General features: G+C 40.7%; 1 protein-coding gene and 1 long non-coding RNA gene across 11 annotated transcripts in view; one reads left to right on the top strand and one right to left on the bottom strand.

The window, feature by feature from the left end:
- Positions 1-6,218, top strand: part of LOC123771005 (uncharacterized) — a 424,821-nt gene extending 418,603 nt beyond the window's left edge. For 7 of the 8 annotated variants that reach the window (XR_011223793.1, XR_011223795.1, XR_011223796.1 and 4 more), the window contains 2 exons: positions 4,743-5,202; positions 5,961-6,218. This is a non-coding gene — a long non-coding RNA (uncharacterized lncRNA). The remainder of the gene's footprint in view (positions 1-4,742; positions 5,203-5,960) is intronic. The other variant, XR_006774431.2, reaches the window with a different exon arrangement.
- A 4,815-nt stretch (positions 6,219-11,033) lies between these two features.
- Positions 11,034-23,212, bottom strand: part of LOC138354971 (uncharacterized) — a 453,439-nt gene continuing 441,260 nt past the window's right edge. The window contains exons 1-2 of one of the 3 annotated variants that reach the window (XR_011223790.1): positions 13,811-17,137; positions 11,034-13,351 (exon numbers count right to left, since the gene is read on the bottom strand). Coding sequence is in view for 1 of the 3 variants with exons in the window: in XM_069309655.1 (XP_069165756.1) it covers positions 13,349-13,351 (3 nt within the window). In the remaining 2 variants the exon portion in view is untranslated. Of the gene's footprint in view, positions 13,352-13,810; positions 17,138-23,212 lie in introns of those variants that run through there. The other 2 variants (XR_011223791.1, XM_069309655.1) reach the window with 2 other exon arrangements.

Genomic DNA, 23,212 nt, shown 5'->3' with positions numbered 1-23,212 from the left:
TCGCCCAGTACGTTGTTGCTTGAACACCTGTCTCTTTTGAGTCAGAAACGTAAGCCTGGCTCCTCTCCTTCCTCCTCCCCGGCAGGTACGAAGGCTTCGCTTTCTTCCTCACCCGCCACCTCTGACACACTCGCTGCGTCCCCCTTCCATTTCGGTGGTCGGGCCCCCTGTCCAAGCTATGGAGGTTTCTTTAGCCCCCGTTTCCTTTTTCGTTGCTGCCCTTGCTGAGGTGCGCTCCCGGTTTCTGCTCCCCCCCCCCCTCCTGCTGTCCTTGACCTCCCCTCTCTGTTCAACCCATTCTCGCACTTTCGTACAGTCAATATTGACTTGTTAAATAAGTCGATATTGACTGTACAAAAGTGCGAGAACGGATTGCTCTGTTGTCTCCTCCGGACCCTACCCATCCGCCTCTGGTCTGTCCACCTGCTCCCTTCACTCCATCCTTACTCAGTTTACCCATGCCTCCTAAGCTTGATTTTACTAACCCTGATCCTAAGCTTATTGAATATACTGTTCTTCTTTACCTTTGTTTCTTTATTGTTCTCTGTTGTTGTCCTTTCTCTTTTTGATAATGTCTTCTTCAATGGAATATTAGTGAATTTTATGCCAACTTCCATGAACTCAAACTTCAGATTACACAGTTTTCACCACTTTGTGTTTGTCTCCAGGAACCAAAGCTTTTTGCTCGTCCTGGTCTCTTTCGGGGTTATTCCTCTTTTTTTTTTTCCTACCCCCCCCCCCTCCCAGCTCATGCTGGGGCCCATAACTTCTCTTGATTCGTACTGTTATTCCCTTCGTCCCCCTACTGTTTCCATCTCCTATCCATTGTTCTGCTGCCCGTGTTTTTGTGAGTAAATAGTATACAGTCTGTTCCATTTACCTCCCCCCAAATGTCCCGCTTTCTCTTCCTGATCATAAGCACCTCCTTGATTCCTTGCCAGTGCTCCTGTTGGGTGATTTCAACTGTCGGCATACCCTCTGGGGTGATGTTCTAACAAACACCTGAGGCTGCCTTTTTGAACCGTTCTTCCTCTATTCTTCCCCGTCTCTTCTGAATTCTGGTGAGTCCTCCCATGTGGACTCTCGAACTTGCACCCTTTCCTGTCTTGATCTTTCTCTCTGCTCGTCGTCCTTTTGCTTAGATCTCACGTGGAGGGTTCTTGATGACCTCCATAAGTGACCATTTCCCCATCCTTATTTCCATTTCTCTTTTCACCTTCCCCTTTCCTTCCCTAGGTGGCAGTTTGCCAAAGCTGATTGGAACCTATTCACTCTGTGCTACTCTCACTAACCTCTCCTCTCTGCCTCGCGCCCTCCTCCTTTTTCATGACACCATCTTAGATGCTGCCCTCTGCTCTATTCTTCACTCTACCTCCCGGGGCACGCGGAAGTGCATTCCCTGGTGGAATGCGGACTGTGTTCGGGCTGTCGCAGCGTGGAAGAAACACCGACGTCGACAGACGGCCGATTCTTTTATTTTGTTTTGGAAAGCAAGTGCGGTGGCCTGTAGGGACCATTCATACAGCTAAGCGTGGAAGTTGGAAATCTTACGTTTCCACCATTGTCAGATATTCCTCTACCACAAATCTGGAAGAAGATCGGCAAAATTGCGGGCAAGTTCGTTCCAGATATCTCGCCAGTTCTTCACCTCCGAGGTACTCTTGTGGCGGACCCAGTGCAGGTCGCAACCAAACTGGGTTCCCACTTTTCTTCTGTTAGTTCTGGTTCTCATCTTCCTCAATCCTTCCTTCGTAAGCCTGTTCTTGAATCTCATCCCTTAGATTTCTGCACTCGTCTCCGCCTTCCCTATAACGATTCCTTCTCTCTCTCAACTTCAGTCTGCCCTGGCCCTTTACGGTTTTATGGCAGCGGGCTCGGAAAACATTGAGATGCTTCGCTATCTCCCTCCTTGCACGTCTCGGTAGTTACTGAGTCTGTATAACCAGGCTGTATAACCAGGTCTGGGAGTCGTCGTCAGTCCCCGAGGACTAGCTCGATGCCGCTGTACTATCTATTCGGAAACCGGGGAGGTCTCGGGACATCCTTAAGGACTTGGACTTGGTGAACTTGGAGGTCTATATTCGTACTGATTTTACTGCGAAGACCTCCGTTGTTGCTGTCCTTTATGACCTGGAAAAAATCTTATGACACAACCTGGAGATACCATATTCTGTCCCAATTTCGTTCTTTCGTTCTTTTGGCCTTCGTAGTAATCTTCCCCTTTTTCCAAAGCTTCCTCTCTCATCATTCCTTTAATGAGGCTTGGTACCACTCTCTGCCTCTTTTCGGCAATACGAGAGTGTACCCAAAGGTACACTCACTGATCTGATCACTACTCTTTTTCTGGTTGCCCTCAATAGTCTTCTTTCCTCCCTTCCTTCTGGCATTTTCTCCGCTCTTTATGTCGACTATCTTACTCTTTGCTGTCGTGGTGATGATTCTCCTCTCTTCAACGGCAACTTCAACTTGCGATTGATGTCGTGTCGTCTTGGGCCACCAATCATGGCTTAAAGTTCTCTGCAATTAAGACTTGTGCTATGACTTAATCAAAAGCATGTCGTCCTTCGTCCTTCTTTGTCACTTCATGGTCATCCCCTTGTGTACAAAGATTCTGCGAAGCTTTAGGGGTTAATTTTTGACACTCGTTTGTCTTGGTCGCCCCATATCTCTTACCTCAGAGTTGAATGCTCTAGGGCTCTTAACCTACTTAAGGTTTTGTCCCATACTTCTTGGGGAGCAGATAGGCGCACGCTCCTCTATTTGCACTCCTCTCTCGTCCTGTCTGAACTCGAATATGGTGCCCCTGCATACTCTTCTGCTTCTCCTTCTACTCTTCACCATCTTGATCCTTTGCACCATACTGGGATGCGCCTCAGCTTTGGTGCCTTTCGTTCAACTCCTACCTTCAGCTTGTACGCTGACACTGGCTTCTTATCTCTCCAGGACCGCTGTGATCGCTACTGTCTTCGTTATCTTGCATGGTCCTTTCAGTATACTCACTCTCGCCTCTGTCGTGCTTTGATTTTTACCCATCCTGTAGTTCCTGTTCCTCTTCACCACCTTCCTCTTTCTGTCCGTTTGTCTCGCTTACAAGATTCTCTTTTGATTCGTATTACCAATGTTTCTCCTAATATTGTCCCATCCATGCCCCTGTGGAGGGTCCCCCTTTCCAAATTTTGTACTTCCCTGACCCTCATCACTAAAGCTTTTACCCCTCCTACAGTTCTGAAACGCCTTTTCCTTAAGCACTTTTCTTCACACTCACTCCGTTTCCATCTTCACCGATGGCTCTAAGTCTCTTGACGGTGTAGGCTGCTACTGTTTTTCCTGACCACTCTTATGTGTGTCGCCTTCCTCCGGAGGCTAGCATCTTCACAGCAGAACTTTATGCTACTCTTTATGCTCTTCGTCTCCTGCTTTCTCCTTGTCAATCCTCCTTTGGGGTGGTAGTTGACTCTCGTAGTGCCCTCATGGCTTTAGGGTCACTTTAATCCGGTCCATGCAGTGGTCATAGATTCAACATTGGCTGTTTATTCCCAGTAAATTTAAGTCGGTAGAGTTTTGCTGGGTTCCCAGCCATGTTGTTGTTTCATTAAATGAGCGTGCATGCTGCCACTATGGAAGCTATCCGCACTTGTCCCATCTCCCGTAAAGGTATTCCTTATTCCAGCTTTTACCCAGTCATTCATTCCACCATCCTTGCCTGTTGGCAGGGTTGTTGGTCTTCTGTTACTGGTAACAAACTGCGTACTCTTAGTCATGTCTCTGTGGCCTTCCTCCTACTACCGTAACCGGCAGTGGGAAACGGCTCTGGCTAGGTTACGTATTGGCCATACAAGTTTAACTCACGGTCACTTAATGGAGCACCGCCCTGCTCTTTATTGTCCATATTGCATTGTTCCTCTTACGGTCGTTGCACATTCTTGTTGAATGTCCTGACTTCCAGGACGAGCGTGTGTATCTTGCTTTCCAACCGTCCCTCGCGGTAAATTGTCCATCCATAGAATTTTTGGTGAATCGGTTACTTTTGATATCATTGGCCTTGTGCGTTTCTGTTCTCGTATTGGCATCCTTGGTGATATTTAGCACCCTCTTATTACTCCGCACGTTTGGTGGTGCTTCATAGCCTTCTCGGTTTGGTGCCTTCTTTTGATACTTACTTGTACTATTATATTCCAGAATAATTGGCATATATTTGTTTTAGCATGCTGTATTAAGTATATATGACTTACTGGATGTGGTTTATTATTTGAGTTCTTTTAAAATTATTTATTTAAATATATTCTAATTGAATATAAAGTTGCAAGAGAGGTTGTTAAAATTTCTTTGGTATATATATTGACAGGTCTAGTCTGATGACGTACTATGTTACTTTTAGCTCTGGTATGATGTTAGATTATATTAATTATAATTGCTAAAATAAATAAAATACTGTATTGATATGTTTGCATGTAAATTATATTGGAGTAAAAAATTTTTTTTACTTCAGTTTCTTTATAGGTTCAAAGATGATTTGTTCACTATCACCAGTTTGTAATTAGGAGTGTACTAAACATCCCAATGGCTCCAAATTTGATAGTGTGATCATTGGAACTTAAAGATAAACTACATGAAATAGTAAAACTTTAAAATGAATATATGTACTACTGAAGGTACTGACTAGTGTTATGGCAAGCAGGATGTGTTAATGGGCACAGTTAAGTTCAAAATTGTGATTAATCTTTTGTGTTAAACCATTGCAGAAGGAAACGAGGCCGACGACAGTTGTTTGGCCCAGAACTGCACGTTTGGTGGCGGGAAGTGAGAGCCAATCAGTCGCCGACCGAGACAAGAGCACGAATAAATGTGGACAGTCTGTGCTCAGTCCAGCGACAGAAACAGTGCTCGGCTCGCTGTGCACAGACAAGTGCTTCGCTCAGTCCAGGGACATAAACATAAATACGATCACCACAGCAAGCTGTGTATTAGTTCGGCGTTTGGAAGAGTCGCCTGAGGGAGACGCGTGGAATTTGTCGACCTTGCATTGGAAGACGACTTAAAATTCATTACGTGGGCAACAGCGCTGGATGGTGCAGAAATATAGTGATTCAGTCTCTATTGGTGCGATATGATACTGACTGGTGACGGCAGTGGATTGACATCTGCACACACTATACACAAAACTAAATATATATATAATTTTTGTTAAAGAATATAGTTAAGGTAGTTTGTCTTGGTAATCATTTCCCCCGAAGATTTGAGGAAATTTATCAAGTGAATTAATGTATAATGACTTATAGTAAATATATAACTTTGGAAATAGAACATTTTCTGTATTTAACTGACATTGTAATTATAAGGTGTGAAGGATAGATGAAATTGTTAATGTAATGTCCATTGAGGTTTGTTGAAGACCTGTTGTGCCCTCTGTAATCCTTTTTGCGCTACCGCTCACAGGATGAGCATGGGGTGCACAATAAACTAGCGTCCTCCGGCGGCAACAATGCTGGCCCATCCTGACTGTGTTTACCTGACGAGAACTGTTCCTGACCAGTACACACGAGACCTCGTAGGTTTTAAATAGTATAATTACCATGTAGACAAATGTTGGAGATTTAAGTGGTTATATACCAATAAAAGTAAATATTCTTACAAACTTTGGAATTTGTGGATTGATAGTCACATACAACCTATGGGCTCCAGAAATTTTGCCCAATATTCCAGTGTATAAACTAGTCAGTTTAAACGTACCTATTATGTTTAATAGGCACTTTACGTTTAATACATAGGTAGTACCTTCATGAACTATTTTTTCCTCAACATTAGCCATTTCGATAAAACCATCAGAACATCTCACACACTTATTCTTCATATCCTGTAGATATTCTTCATATAATGAACTACTGTTTCCCCGACCTCGCTACTAATAGGCATGGTAGGGGATAGTTCCAAGAGTTTTAAAGTATTTTTTTTTGTTGCAGGTTGCGGCATTGAGGAAATAGCTGGTGATTTGTCGATTCGTCATCATTCATAAAGTGACGTAAGAAGTCAATCGGCGATGAAGATGGTCCAATTTTTCTTGGCAGAAATTGTTCAGTGTGAAAAATTTAGATAGCGAAGCTTAATTAGTTGAATGGTACTTGTAAATAAATCTTGTATGAGGACCAACATCTTGCTACTAATAAAGGAAATACCTGGTACATGTAATTAAAGTATTAGATGTATTGTCTAAAATCAGAGTTAGCGTTTTCACTTTACGTACATGTAAAAAGTATTTATTTTGCCCTATATTAACTTTCTTGCCATGGTGACTTTTGATAATACTTTATTTACCCTGCAAAGGTCAATATTTAAATGTCTCAAGTGTTAAATTACTAAAATCTGTAATGTTTTAAGTATGGTAGGCAGTGTAAACAGTGGTTGTTACCAGTAATTATAATTCAGTTCTGGGGCCCCTCTAATATTTGAGAGGGCTCCTTGGTGCTGCGTATTGGAAAGGGCTCGTATTACCATTCTTGGTGATATTTAGCGCCCTCTGATTCTCCCGCACATTTGATGGTGCTACATAGCCTTCCCGGTTTGGTGCCTTCTTTTGATAATTACCTTACCTTCAGGTAGTACATTGACCTACATACAAGTAGGCAACATATACCTACCTACATTAATAGTAGGTACAATAGAAAAGTTACCTACTATTGGTAGCAACACTTGGCTTGCAATGCCAAGTGTTGTAACGCCTAGCTTGTAACTGGGAGCTAAGTTTCAGGTCTGTCCGTCCTTTCCCCCCCCCCCCCCCCCTCTGTTACCTTGACCCCCCTCCTTGTTGCCCCATGAATCTTCCCATTGTGATAATAAAGAGGTACACGAACAAATTTGTATTGAAATCCCACAAATGAAGTTTTCATAGGGACGAGTAACAAAGTATCTATTTGAATAGGCAGAAATTACCTATTTAAATATGAATGTGCAAATTTGCAATAACTGCCCAACAAATGTGGCAGAATTTTCAAAACAGAAAAAGTACCTATTTGAATAGGTCGGACCTATTTGAATAGGTAGATTTGGTGTATGAGCAAATTTGCAACAGTCCAGCAAATGTGGAAGAATTTTCGAAACAAAAAAAGTACCTATTTGAATAGGTCGGACCTATTTGAATAGGTAGATTTGGTATATGGGCAAATTTGCAACAGTCCAACAAATGTGGAAGAATTTTCAAAACAGAAAAAGTACCTATTTGAATAGGTCGGACCTATTTGAATAGGTAGGACCTATTTGAATAGGTAGATTTGGTGTATAAGCAAATTTGCAAGTCCAATAAATGTGGAAGAATTTTCAAAACAGAAAAAGTACCTATTTGAATAGGTAGGACCTATTTGAATAGGTAGGACCTATTTGAATAGGTAGGACCTATTTGAATAGGTAGATTTGGTGTATAAGCAAATTTGCAAGTCCAATAAATGTGGAAGAATTTTCAAAACAGAAAAAGTACCTATTTGAATAGGTCGGACCTATTTGAATAGGTAGGACCTATTTGAATAGGTAGATTTGGTATATGGGCAAATTTGCAACAGTCCAACAAATGTGTAAGAATTTTCAAAACAGAAAAAGTGCCTATTTGAAGAGGTCGGACCTATTTGAATAGGTAGGACCTATTTGAATAGGTAGGACCTATTTGAATAGGTAGGACCTATTTGAATAGGTAGATTTGGTGTATGATCAAATTTGCAACAGTCCAACAAATGTGGAAGAATTTTCAAAACAGAAAAAGTACCTATTTGAATAGGTCGGACCTATTTGAATAGGTAGGACCTATTTGAATAGGTAGATTTGGTGTATAAGCAAATTTGCAAGTCCAATAAATGTGGAAGAATTTTCAAAACAGAAAAAGTACCTATTTGAATAGGTCGGACCTATTTGAATAGGTAGGACCTATTTGAATAGGTAGATTTGGTGTATAAGCAAATTTGCAAGTCCAATAAATGTGGAAGAATTTTCAAAACAGAAAAAGTACCTATTTGAATAGGTCGGACCTATTTGAATAGGTAGATTTGGTATATGGGCAAATTTGCAACAGTCCAACAAATGTGTAAGAATTTTCAAAACAGAAAAAGTGCCTATTTGAAGAGGTCGGACCTATTTGAATAGGTCGGACCTATTTGAATAGGTCGGACCTATTTGAATAGGTAGGACCTATTTGAATAGGTAGGACCTATTTGAATAGGTAGATTTGGTATATGGGCAAATTTGCAACAGTCCAACAAATGTGTAAGAATTTTCAAAACAGAAAAAGTGCTTATTTGAATAGGTAGGACCTATTTGAATAGGTAGATTTGGTATATGGGCAAATTTGCAACAGTCCAACAAATGTGTAAGAATTTTCAAAACAGAAAAAGTACCTATTTGAATAGGTAGGACCTATTTGAATAGGTAGGACCTATTTGAATAGGTAGGACCTATTTGAATAGGTAGATTTGGTGTATAAGCAAATTTGCAAGTCCAACAAATGTGGAAGAATTTTCAAAACAGAAAAAGTACCTATTTGAATAGGTCGGACCTATTTGAATAGGTAGGACCTATTTGAATAGGTAGATTTGATATATGGGCAAATTTGCAACAGTCCAACAAATGTGTAAGAATTTTCAAAACAGAAAAAGTGCCTATTTGAATAGGTCGGACCTATTTGAATAGGTAGGACCTATTTGAATAGGAAGATTTAGTGTATGAGCAAATTTGCAACAGTCCAACAAATGTGGAAGAATTTTCAAAACAGAAAGTGCCTATTTGAATAGGTAGGACCTATTTGAATAGGTAGGACCCATTTGAATAGGTAGATTTGGTATATGGGCAAATTTGCAACAGTCCAACAAATGTGTATGAATTTTCAAAACAGAAAAAGTACCTATTTGAATAGGTAGCACCTATTTGAATAGGTAGATTTGGTGTATGAGCAAATTTGCAACAGTCCAACAAATGTGTAAGAATTTTCAAAACAGAAAAAGTGCCTATTTGAATAGGTAGGACCTATTTGAATAGGTAGATTTGGTATATGAGCAAATTTGCAACAGTCCAACAAATGTGGAAGAATTTTCAAAACAGAAAGTGCCTATTTGAATAGGTAGGACCTATCTGAATAGGTAGGACCCATTTGAATAGGTAGATTTGGTATATGGGCAAATTTGCAACAGTCCAACAAATGTGTATGAATTTTCAAAACAGAAAAAGTACCTATTTGAATAGGTAGGACCTATTTGAATAGGTAGCACCTATTTGAATAGGTAGATTTGGTGTATGAGCAAATTTGCAACAGTCCAACAAATGTGTAAGAATTTTCAAAACAGAAAAAGTGCCTATTTGAATCGGTAGGACCTATTTGAATAGGTAGATTACCCCTGGTAGGTTGCCCCTATAGGGGCAAATTTACAACAGTCCAACAAATGTGGAAGAATTTTCAAAACAGAAAAAAGTGCCTATTTGAATAGGTAGATTTGGTGTATGGGCAAATTTGCAATAAGTTCATATAATGTGGAAGAATCTTCAAAATAGAAAAAGTACCTATTTGAATAGGTAGAAATGACCTATTTGAATAGGTGTATGTGCAATTTTGCAATAACAGCCCAACAAATGTGGAATTTTCGAAATAAAAATTTCCTATATGAATAGGCAGGACCTATTTAAATAGGTAGATTAGGTATATGGACAAATTTGCAATAACAGCCCAACGTGAAAGAATGTTCATAATAGAAGAATTACCTATTTGAATTGGTAGGCCTTATTTGAATAGGTAGAATAGGCATAGGTGCAAATTTGCAAAACCAATCCAACAAATGTTGAAGATTATTGATCTTCCACAATTAGATTATTAGTAAATTAAAAAGTACCTATATGAATAGGTAGAAAGTACTTATTTATGTAGGAATATTATACCTATTCATATATGTACATATAAAAATATGTATTCAACCTATTTCAATTGGTATTTTTACATATGCAAACTAGTTACCGTCTATATCTGTGGGAAACTATCTATAATTTGTACATATACCTATTACATATAATAAAGTAATTTCTACATATTCAAATAGGTACTTTCACTATTTTGAAAATTGTCTTCCACATTTATTGTACTATTATTGCGTATTTGTACATTCTTAAATAGTTACTACCTATGAAAGGCATACCTTTTATAGGTATACTTTTTAAATACGTATAATATCTACCTATAATATATATTATAGGCAGATAATATTTTATTATTAACTACCTAAATAAGTAGAATGTTCTACCTATTATAAGTAGACTAGGTACATGCAAAAAAATTATTAAATTCCAAAAAATGTAAGACAGTATCTAATTTTTTTAAAAATTTGTAGAAAGCTAAATATATGAAGACACAAAAGACACATGTCAGTAACTAGTGTGTAATAAGATTAGGTAAAAAGATACCTAATCGAATAGGTTGAAAATGACCCATTTGAATAGGTAAAAGTATACTTATCTGAATATATAGAATAGTACCTAATTTTTAATAAGTAGAAAAGGTGCATGTAGAGGACTAACAAGTTTATTCTAATAGGTAGAAAAGTACACCCGGATAGAAAGGTACCTATCTGGATACAAAGGTACCTATCTAAATAGAAAGGTACCTATTTCAATAGGTAGGAAGGTAAGGGAAAAGTACCAAACCATTATGACTGCTTAGCACTGGAATTTAGGGTAGGAATGTTGGGGGGAGAAGGAATGGTGCCCAACCACTTAGACGGTCGGAGATTGAACGCCGACCTGCACTGCATGAAGCAAGATCGTCGCTCTACCGTCCAACCCAAGTGGTTGAACGTGAATAGGTAGAAAAGCATCTATTCGAAAGGGTCTATAATGCCTGAAAGGGTTTTAGAGAACCTGGCACTGTTGGCAACTATTCTAGTGCCTATATAATGGATCTTCCTCCCAACAGAAAAAATCTTGCACTCACACCATTGCTATTGTCACGACCCTTTAGACTAAATAATGTTCTTCTCCCCACAGTGTAAAGAACAAATAAAAATCAGCCATGCCAATAGGTGTCTAGGGGTATAATTAATCAGTGTATAAAAACGGGAGAACAATATATTTTGCTAAGGGTGACAACTTAGCAACAATTAAATAAATAGTATCTAGAAATATTTATCAGCATGTAATACTATAGAATGCAAGTAATTATTTGAGACCTGAGCACTATCACCAGAATATGGAGCAAGTCAAATACACCAAAATCGTCTATCCAGATGAATTAATATTTATATGGGCTTAAAATAACAGAAACCAAGAACTTAGCTTAAACACAACTGCACTCGACCGCAGCCACCACTCTACTGCCCAGGACGTGGTCCGCAGGCCCAACGTCGACTAACCGTCTACCCAAACACCAATTAACGTTCGCATGAACATTCTATTTACAAAGGTCAGCCCTAAACTCCAACATTATTAACTAAGAGTTGTAATTACTAGTCTCACATTCCTTTAAATATTATGGCTACCAAATATGGGAATAAATAAATATAAAACTATAGGCAATTGATATGCTAACAATCGCCCTGGCCATTCCCAAATATTGTCAACCGCCCACACGGCTAATTTCACGTGACATCCACCACCAAAACAGCCTTACACACACTACCCAGCTATCTATGTTATATATATATAATGTATATATATCTATATACACAAATCTTATACAACTGACAGCAATATTTACTTGAGAAAATATTATAATACGAGGTTCGGGAGAAATGGCAGAATCTTAATAAGATTCGTGACATCCCTCCCGTCCCCTAAGAAAAAATGAAATGAACAGGTTATTTCATTTTTTTTTTTTGTTCGGCTGCATGAGTATAACAGGTCATATAACATGAGAAATGCTTCAACAAAGTGCAATGAAATGAAAACTCTCAAATTAACAATATACAAAATTTACAAATATCTTCTGAAGGAAGAACACTACATGTTAAGGCACTGCAACAGGAAATCCTCTGGACAAGGCATCAGCAATAACATTTTGCCTCCCAGGAATATGACGAATTACAATATTGAATTCTTGCAGCAATAATGACCATCTAAGTATTCTCTGGTTTTTACACTTCATAGAATTGGTAAATGTCAATGGATTATGGTCTGTATATATTATTACTTTATTTCCTGATAAATATGTCTCAAATTTCTTCACCGCAAGTATTAAACAAAGTGCTTTTTCAACTGCAGAGTAATTAAGTTGGGTCTTGTCAAATTTACGGGAGAAATAATAAACAGGATGTTCTAACTCATCCGGTCCTACTTGGAACAAAACAGCACCTGCTCCTACATCGGAAGCGTCTATGTGAAGAATAAAAGGTTTATCATACTGTGGACTCGCTAACACAGGTGAAGTAGAGAGAATTCCTTTCAATTTCTGAAGAGAGTTCTGACACTCCTGCGTCCACTTAAATTTTACCCGTTTCCTTAAGAGATTTGTTATGGGTGCAGCAACAATAGAAAAGTTTTTACAATACCTTCTATAATATGCGCACATTCCCATAAATCTTTGCACCGACTTATTTGTTAGGACTGAGTACTCCACAATTGCCTGAATCTTGTCGTGCAATGGGACTATCCTCCTTTGTCCTACCTCATGCCCTAAATACACTATAGTTCCTTTAGCCCAACTACATTTCTTCATATTGACAGTCAAATTAGCATGTTTTAACACAAACAATTTCCTTAAATTAGACATATGATCTACCCAAGTCCGACTGAAAATTACAATGTCATCCAGATGCCCTACAGTCTGGGACATCCCTTAAAGAATTCATTAATTTCTGAAATGTGGCTGGAGCATTCCTTAATCCAAAAGGCATGACATTAAACTCTTAAGCTCCATCAGGAGTGATAAAGGCTGTCACTTCCCTTGCAAAATCTGTAAGAGGTATCTGATGATATCCCTTAGATAGGTCCAACTTAGATACAAAGTTAGCCTGACCTATAGTATCTATACAATCTTCCAATAATGGTAAAGGGTAAACATCAACTACAGTTACCCGGTTGAGTTTTCTATAATCCACTACTAATCTCCACTTATTTTCTGGTTTTGGCACTAACAGACATGGCGAACTCCAGGAACGCTGAGTGGGTCTGATGAATCCATGTCGAAGATAATCAACCTCCTCTTGGATGATACGACGTTTCACGGGTGTCACTCGATAAGGGCGCAGCCGAATTTGAGTCACATTTGTCAGGGTGATATCATGCGTACTGAGAGGAGTCTGAGTGGGGACCTCCCCAAACAAGCTAGAAGACGCCTGCAGAAGGTCCTGGAACTCCGTTCTCTCCTCATCCTGCAAATGACTATTCTTCCCCGGAACTACTGGAATTAGATAAACAAATATTACCATCTTCTTCAGAAACACTACTCTTCAGGAATTACCTCTTCAGCCACACAAGCCACAATACTAGGCCCACAATAAGCCTTCAACCAGTTTACATGTACACTCATGGTCTGTCTTTTCTGCTTGGGATGGCAAACCTTGTAAGTCACTTCTCCAAGACGTTTTAATACTTGATATGGTCCTGCAAATTTGTTGGACATAGACGTACCCATACGAGGCTTCAAGACCAATACCAAATCTCCTGGCTCAAAAACTCCCGAGTTTGGCCTTTAATCTCTGGTCATGCTTCTGCTTCATTACTTGTTGTTCACCTAGATGTCGTAAGGCCAACTCCCTCGTTTTGGACAGCTTGCTCTTGACATCCGTCAGATAACGTTCACTCTGCCTGACTAACATCTAACAATTTCTCATATAACATCTTTAAAAGGTCCTCTCACCTGATGTCCGAAAACCAGCTCGAATGGAGAACAGCCTAGTGCACTGTGCAGTCCGTCTCTGGCAGCAAATTCACTGGTCTCACTCTGGCACCGGTCTCACTCTCGTCATCCATGTCAGCTAAAAATGTATCTTCATGGTCCACCTCCACCTCTGTGTCTGAAGGGGTCCTGGCCTCTAGAACATCCACCTTGGTAGTAGCAGGACTTACCACATTCTGCTTAGCCATGGATCTGGTCACAACACAGGCTGGATAAATGACACCATCATCCGCATCTGGTTGAGCCAGTACTGCATCAGGTTTAGTATACATAACAGGACAATCGGTCCCACTAAATTGACACTTGTCAAAATCATTATCTACAATGATATCAATCCCAGGAATGGGCAACTGCTCACCGACTGCTACAGTGCACCAACCTGGTGTAATGAAAGAATTCAGGTTAACCTTAATTAAGGGTACACTGTATATGCCCTCCAAGTCCCTGCAATAACACTACCTCTCCAGTGTCTTCTGTGCTAACATCAGTAAGAACATGGCGAGAAATTAAAGACTGGGAAGCACCAGTGTCCCTTAACAATTGGACTGATTTCCAGGCTCCACTAGTACATAATAGGGTTCCCGAATGTAGGTATGGATCAAAATTAGTCATCCACTTGGGCTCGACTGGAGCAACATTGGCATTAATGGTTTGCAAACCCCTACTCATAATTAGACCCGTTGGTCTCAACTCTGGGTGCAAAACATAACATGAATTTACCACATGACCTCTTCTCCTGCAATGCGTGCAATATCTGCTAGTGGTCGGAACAGCCGAACCCACTGCAGGCTAAGGCACTACATTACTTTAGGTTGACAACCCTGGCTTTACAGGAGAAGGGTTAAGGGGAGTAGGTGAATTAGCTGGTCGAGTTTTGAAAACATTATGGTTAGGAGCATAATTAGTTTTAGCCTTAAAATGACACATTGGGCTCTAAAAGGCCCTTTAGTGAGTAATTCATGCTCATCAACTAGCTTGGCTAATTTGATAAGATCAGTGGTTTATTTTCAGCCATAAATAAAGCTAATTTCTCTGGTAGACATCCCACTACTTCTTCAGTTACTATGAGGTTTCTTAAAGTCTCAAACTCTGTAATATTAAGTGCTTTAATCCATCTGTCAAAGTGGTTTAATTTTACTCTTACAAAATCAGAAACAGTCTGGTCATGTGCTCTTTTTAAACTTCTGAACTTTATTCTATGTGCCTCTGGGATCTGCTGGTAAGCATTCAAAATACTTTGCTGCACAAATTGAAAATCTAAAGAATTCTCAGCAGGCAAAGATGCAAATACCTTTTGGGCTTTACCCTTAAATTGACCTTTTAATATGCTAACCCATTGATCGACAGGCCAGTTCATGCCGACTGCTAGTTTCTTAAAATGCAAAAAAATATTTCTGTGTCTTCATTACACTTAGATAATTCTACATGTTTGCTGTACTTAGAAGAACTATTGGTACTCTCTAGATTATTACTAGTGTTACCTAGCCCTGCTGCAATTCTCTGCTGTTCTAACCGGTTATTATTTTCAGCCATACTCTGCTGAATTTCTAATTGTTTAGTCTGCTGCTCTGTTTAGTTTGTTGCTCTGCTAGTCGTAACCGAGCCTCCAACTCAAGGTGTTTTGTCTGGTTCTGCAACTCCAATCTCTGCTTTTAACTTAGCCATTTCTAATTCCATCTCCAACTTGAAGATCGCCACCTTGTCACTTTACTTTTCTTCTAACTCTCCCAAACATTCTTCTTCAAGTCTCTCCTTCTCCAAGTGTGTGACAATCGTCCTTAACACTTGAGCTTTCAACATCTTACTGGGAATAGCTAGGTTCAATCAGCCAGCAATAATAAACCAGACTTCGTCAAGTCTTTAATTTTACCGAAATTGGGCTGATCCACCAGCGCATCAACCTGATCCTCCATGGTTGGTTCAATAATCACAGCTTACACTTAACACAAACTATACTTGGCCCCTGGCACAAGCTGAACACTTACCTCAACCGTGAAGTGTTTAGAACTTTTCACAGCAGCTTAGTTTGAACAGTCCATTTCACAGGCTGGTTTAGGCGTCACTAGATAATCACAGAGTACCTAGGTATAAGTAGTACTGTTAATTGAACAACTATTTCAGGGAGTTAAAGTATAATCTATCACCCTCCCGGACAGGTCCCCATGTGTCACGACCCTTTAGACTAAATAATGTTCTTCTCCCCACAGTGTAAAGAACAAATAAAAATCTGCCATGCCAATAGGTGTCTAGGGGTATAATTAATCTTTGTATAAAAACGGGAGAACAATATATTTTGCTAAGGGTGACCAACTTAACAATTAAATAAATAGTATCCAGAAATATTTATCAGCATGTAATACTATAGAATGCAAGTAATTATTTGAGACCTGAGCACTATCACCAGAATATGGAGTAAGTCATAAATACACTAAAATCGTCTATCCAGATGAATTAATATTTATATGGGCTTAAAATAACAAAAACCAAGAACTTAGCTTAAACACAGCTTCACTCGACGGCAGCCACCACTCGACTGCCCAGGACGTGGTCCGCAGGCCCAACGTCGACTAACCGTCTACCCAAACACCAATTAACGTTCGCATGAACATTGTGAACATTCTATTTACAAAGGTCAGCCCTAAACTCCAACATTATTAACTAAGAGTTATAATTACTGGTCTCACATTCCTTGAAATATTATGGCTACCAAATATGGGAATAAATAAATATAAAACTATAGGCAATTGATTTGCTAACAATCGCCCTGGCCATTCCCAAATATTGTCAACCGCCCACACGGCTAATTTCACGTGACATCCACCACCAAAACAACCTTACACACACTACCCAGCTATCAATGTTATATATATATATAATGTATATATATATCTATATACACAAGTCTTATACAACTGACAGCAATATTTACTTAGAGAAAACAATAATATAATACGAGGTTCGGGAGAATTGGCAGAATCGTAATAAGATTCGTGACAGCTATCACTCCACTAATTTTGTGGTGGAGGGATTAGTACCACTTGGAGTGATTCAAGTGCCACTTTGAGAGTCACCAGGGTAGTCCTCGCCCCCTTGTTACCTGTAGAGGTACACCCATCAGTCCACCTGCTATATACATGCTGCAGGTACACGTGTGTTAAAAATCAAGTTGTTCAGAGGCCCCCAAGCATCTCTTGCTGCCAATTAAAAACTTTTCAACTTTTATAATATCAAGTCCTTATGAATTTTCTCATCGTTAGCAATTTGGCTAAAGTCTTTACGATATATATATATATATATATATTATATATATATATATATATATATATATATATATATATATATATATATATATATATATATAATATTACACAATGGGATTTTAACCTTAAAGGGAGCAATCGGTGTGACTCAAGTAAAGAGCAGCAGCAGCAGCCAGTGCCACTACACACCTGCAACTTGCAACACGAACAATAATGGCCAAAACAGACACTAAAACCTACATAAAAACACAAGAAAATGTCGGCGTCTTAGGTTAGAGGGCGGCCTGAGATGTGACCAAACACGTAAGGTCGTTTGAACGGTTACTGTCATAAAGTTAACCTCTTTTTGCCATGTCTTGCTCTTGTAAGGCCTGATACAGTGACGAATTTAGCATCAAATCTTAGTCGTTCCTTCTACCCTAGGGGGTCGGTCGGCCGAGCGGACAGCACGCTGTACTTGTGATCCTGGGTTCGATCCCGGGCGCCGGCGAGAAACAATGGGCAGAGTTTCTTTCACCCTATGCCCCTGTTACCTAGCAGTAAAATAGGTACCTGGGTGTTAGTCAGCTGCCACGGGCTGCTTCCTGGGGTGGAGGCCTGGTCGAGGACCGGGCCGCCGGGGACACTAAAGCTCCGAAATCATCTCAAGATAACCTCAAGAAGATTGTGTATATGTGTGTGTGTGTGTGTGTGTGTGTGTGTGTGTGTGTGTGTGTGTGTGTGTGTGTGTGTTTAGGATCAGGCTTCAGTTCTTGAACTCCTCCGTTCGTACCTAGCTTTGAAATTATGAATCAAGCTGCCTCTACAATCTGCTCGTTTAGTTCATTCCTCTTTCCTACTATTGTTCCTATAGTAGTGGTCTCACGTAGGTGGTGTAGTAATCTCAATACCGTCTTGTTAACGTTCAGAATGCTGTCCTGATTTTCGCCAGGTTTGAATGTGCTTCCTGTCACTTGTTCCCCCATTTTCATCACCTTAAATTTGCTTATGTTGAAGTACATTCCCATTGCTCGTAACAATTATGTAGCTTGTGAAGTTAATGTTATATATATATATATATATATATATATATATATATATATATATATATATATATTGCGTCTCCATTTGTCACAATTCTTCTTTTTATATTTACATCGTCCGTAAATATTGACATGTAGAACTCTACCCGCGTTGTTCGTTCATAAGCATAAACAATAGCGTGGTTCCTGGCCCTGATCTTTGAGAGTCACCGCTTGTTACATAACTCCCTTCTCGCAACCTCACTATGATTTACTAGCTTCTGTCTGTTAGGTCCTCTTACTTATTTCAGTGGTATGTGTCTGAGCCTGTCTGCATTCCTGTGCGCCTGGTTCCTTACTGACCTAATTACCTACCTGCCTGACATCCAGTTTACTTTCCACCTAGTGTTCCAACTGCCTGTTACCTGCTTGATAGGTTCTGGGAGTTTTTCTACTCCCCAAGCCCAGCCTGAGACCAGGCTAGACTTGTGAGAGTTTGGTCCAACAGGCTGTTGCTTGGAGCGGCCCGCAGGCCCACATACCCACCACAGCCCAGTTAGTCCGGCACGTTTTTTTTAGAAAACAGTCTAGTTTTCTCTTGAAGATGTCCACGGTTGTTCCGGCAATATTTCTGATGCTCGCTGGGAGGACGTTGAACAACCGCAGACCTCTGATGTTTATACAGTGTTCTCTGATTGTGCCTATGGCACCTCTGCTCTTCATTCTACCGCTGCCTATTTGAGAGGTCTCTACACGCATGCCCACTGGACACCGATCTTCGACACTAATACCGCACACTCACGATTCGAACCCACACAACTAAATGTATAACAAATTTTACCCCATTCCTTTTGCCACCTTCCACAAACAACAAAAACTCACAAACAGGCCAAAACTATTTCCGAAATCTATATTTTTCACACTTTTCTCATTGGTCCTAAATTGCGAAACACTGTATTTTTCTACTGAAATTTAAATTCAAACACTTTCGCGTTGTTCCCATTGTCAAAAAAAGTTTCATGCCCACAGCGATAACAAGCTTGGGAAAAATCCTCGCGGGTTATCATTGGAATTATAAAAAACTCGTAAAAAAATTAGCGTTTCAAATTGCACGAAAAATGTTGATTTAAAGTTTGCTTTGTGGATGAGGGAAGCAGCAACGGGCGGAGTCTAACGAGGGAGGAGAATACTTCAGCTGTAGTGCCTTAAAGATACTGAGATTTATTGTTAATAAGCAGTTAAGCAGTGAGTGATTAAGATTAAGCCAGCCAAGAGGTGGCACGGGCATGAATAGCCCGTAAAGAGGTTAAGCAGTGAGAAACGGTTCATGTGGTGGATAGTTGGTGCGGTGAGGAATGGGAGGGAGAGGTGGGGAAGAGGGGAGGGATGGAGGGGGGTTTGGGGTTGGGGAAGGAAAAGGGGAAGATGCAAGAGGGTGAATGTGCTTACCTGGCGAGGCCACCTTAGCTATGAGCTTCCTGGCAATTATACTACAAGTTCATTGAAATAAGTTTATTGAGATAAAATACACACGAAGGGATGAGGTAGCTCAAGCTATTCTCACCCCGTTCATTACATCGCGTTAATACATACATAGACACACATCACAAACAATAAACATATTACCAAACATCTGAGAGATAAACATCTACATTTCCTCACAAGTTCATGAGCATGAGAAATATTTGTATAATATAACATTTGCATAAAAGTCTCTTGCGTGGAACTGCACCAAATGCCTTCCTGTTCCCCAAAGATATTATTATGTTGTCAGATTAACGGATTTGGTGACGTTATCATGTTTAGGGGAGTCCCCAGTGATTGGTTAAGTTACCTTGCGTTGGTTCCTAGGATCAACTTTCCAGCGGCTCGGTCTCTGGCCACGCCTCCTGGTCAGTGGTCTGGTCAATCAGACGCAAGATTGGACTGACATATAAGGTATATGCGGCTCTGAGTGATTCCTTACACAAGTTTGTAAATGCAGTTCTTATTTTTGCCAGCCTCACAAATGCCGCTGATGATATCCTTTTGATGTGGGCTTCAGGGGGGGACAGGTCCGGCGTGATATCAACCCCCAGATCATTCTCACTACCAACCTACCAACTTTTTGGTAGGGCTCCTGTTTCCAGTGACTTATTCTATACCATGGAGAGAGGCAAGCAAACTGCTTCTGCACTCTCTCTCAGTTCCCATGTTGAGATTCTGGCCGACCCAACAGTATTCACTTAGTTCACCTAGTTGTATTCACCTAGTTGTGTTTACGGGGGTTGAGCTTTGCTCTTTCGGCCCGCCTCTCAACTGTTTACTAACTACTTTTTTCCCCACACCACACACACACACACACACACACCAGGAAGCAGCCCGTGACAGCTGACTAACTCCAAGGTACCTATTTACTGCTAGGTAACAGGGGCATTCAGAGTGAAAGACACTTTGCCTATTTGTTTCTGCCTGGTGCGGGAATCGAACCTGCGCCACAGAATTGCAAGTCCTGCGCGCTATCCACCAGGCTACCAGGCCCCTGTGAGGCAGTGTGCGTGCGTGCGTGCGGGTCGCCCGGCCAACCCTGACCTCTCACACACCAAAGAATAAGACGTGACACAGACAAATTTTTACCCAACTCATATTAAAAGATCAAAGAAAGAAAGAATATTTACACAATAAATTTCAGGACATATAAAGTGTGACACGCGGGGTTCTTACACCCCCCCCCCCCGGTAACCACACCCTTCCTCACACACTCACACTCCCTCACCCACACACTGGGGCCAGACGGCTGAGTGGACAGCGATCGGGATTCGTAGTCCTAGGGTCCGGAGACCTATCCCCGGCATAAAAAATGGGCAGATTTCACCCTGATGCCCTTGTTCACCTAGCAGTAAATAGGTATCTGGGAGTTAGACGGCTGCTACGGGTTGCTTCCTGGGTGTGTGTTTGTGTGGGGAAAAAATCAGTTGACTGATTGACAGTTGAGATGCGGGCCCAAAGAGCCAGAGCTCAACCCCCATAAGCACAATTAGGTGAGTACACTGGGGGTCGTTGTCCTAAGGACCCGGGTTCGATTCCCGGTCGAGGTAGAAATAAACGGGCACCTTTCGCCTGATGCATCTGTTCACCCAGCAGTAAATGTGTACCTAATAGTTAGAAAGCTGCTACGGGCTGCATCCTGGGAATGTGTGAGAGAGAAATATGAAGGATAGAAGAGAAAGGCATTAGAAATATTTTTTTCAGTGTCAGAATAGTTAATAAACAGATGCATTAAGCAGTGATGTGGTGGAGGCAGACTCCATACATAGTTTCAAATGTAGATATGATATCAGCCCAGTAAATGACAGTTGAGAGGCGAGACCAAAGAGCCTAAGCTCAAACCCCGCAAGCACAACTAGGTTAGTACCCTGACTCACCCCACACACCCACACACACACACTCATCCACTTTAACCCACACTCACTACACTACAATCACCTTCTGTGGTTGATTGTTCAATAAACCCCTGAACTATATGTTTAACACATCTCTAACCCTGTCCATGGAGGACAGAAGAAAATGTATATATGTTGGTTAGCATTGTAAATGTGTGGCCACGTCTGTGGTAGAAAAAATAATAATAATAAAAACAACTGCTTCACCCACCACTCTTCCACCCCCAAACCATCAATGAACCCTCAGAAAATACGCTTCCATCCCACAACCCGTTCTCGCACTTTCTTACAGTCAATATTGACTTTGTTTAGTATGTCACATATGCACGTATTTAATAAGTCAATATTGACTATACGAAAGTGCAAGAACGGGTTGCATCCCAATCCGTAACAACCACGTGAGCGTCATGTGTTGTATGTGATTACCGGATGGTTGAGAGTCCGGCTGAGGCAGCCGGCCCGGCAGTGGCCGGTCTTACCATCCGGCCACCGCTCACCTCGGCCCTAATGATAGCTGTTGGTAGGGAGGGGGGGGGAGGAGGCTCAGGATTTCCCTTAATGATCATAATGCTAATAAATGATTGTCTTGATTGATGACTGATGATGATGATGACCTCTGATGATAATGACTCATAATGATCATATGTGGGTACAAATATATATATAACAAGGCTTACATAAGTGACATAATCAACGCTACTAATACCAACATGTACTAATACATTTACAAAGTATGTATATACATATATGCGATATCTGGCAAATTTATCACGAAAAAAACTAAAATTTGAAAATCTGCTGACATAGCCTTGTGGGATTTTGTGTAGGAAGCCTAAGACATGGCAGCCAGGGTCAGAGATACAGGGTGGTGATGGCAACAGGGTAGTGATGACAACAGGGTGATGGCAACAGGGTGGTCATGATGGCAGCGACCTTACACCACCCTCTGTGACCTCTTATCCTCGACGGTGTTACCAACTTTAAGTAGCAACAATTTCAACTTTTATAAGTCATAACCTTTAGTGATGAGCCTCCACAACAATGCCACAATTAAACCCATAACACTAAAACTCTGGATAAACCCATAAACCCGGAAACAACAAAACACCAGCGCAATAAGCACCGGAATTATAGACCTCATATTTGGAGCAGTGTGGTAACCTCAGACAGTCTCAATGGCAATCGCAGCCATCTTGACTGTGTGTGTCATACCGGTCTCAATACACACACACACACACACACACACACACACACATACACACACACACACACACACACATACACACACACACACACACACACACACACACACACACACACACAAACACACCGTTGACTTTGGGCAGCCTGATGAAACATTAACAAAATACAGGTTTAAGTATATTAACTGCCAACAAAGCAATATCCGTGGTGGAAATGTAGGTAAAGCCAATCTCCCCTGTACAATATGAACAGCTAAAACAGCATAGTATCTAAACCACTTAACACCCTATTGTATGCTATAGTATTCACGTCCTATAGCCAAAAACACCGAATATAAAGCATTATAAACCACAAACACCTAAACTAGCAAGCGTGAGGAAGCGCTCAAACGCTCCTAGAAATGCAAGAAAAGTTTCTTAAAGTATATACCTGGAAATCAATGTAAACGACCACAAGGAACTGCTATCTCTGTAAAAA

This window comes from Procambarus clarkii, chromosome 65 (genome assembly GCF_040958095.1).
Source record: "Procambarus clarkii isolate CNS0578487 chromosome 65, FALCON_Pclarkii_2.0, whole genome shotgun sequence".
In the NCBI taxonomy this organism is placed as follows: domain Eukaryota; kingdom Metazoa; phylum Arthropoda; class Malacostraca; order Decapoda; family Cambaridae; genus Procambarus; species Procambarus clarkii.
Note: the sequence above shows the minus strand (reverse complement) of the source record. Positions and strands in the feature narration are given on the sequence as shown.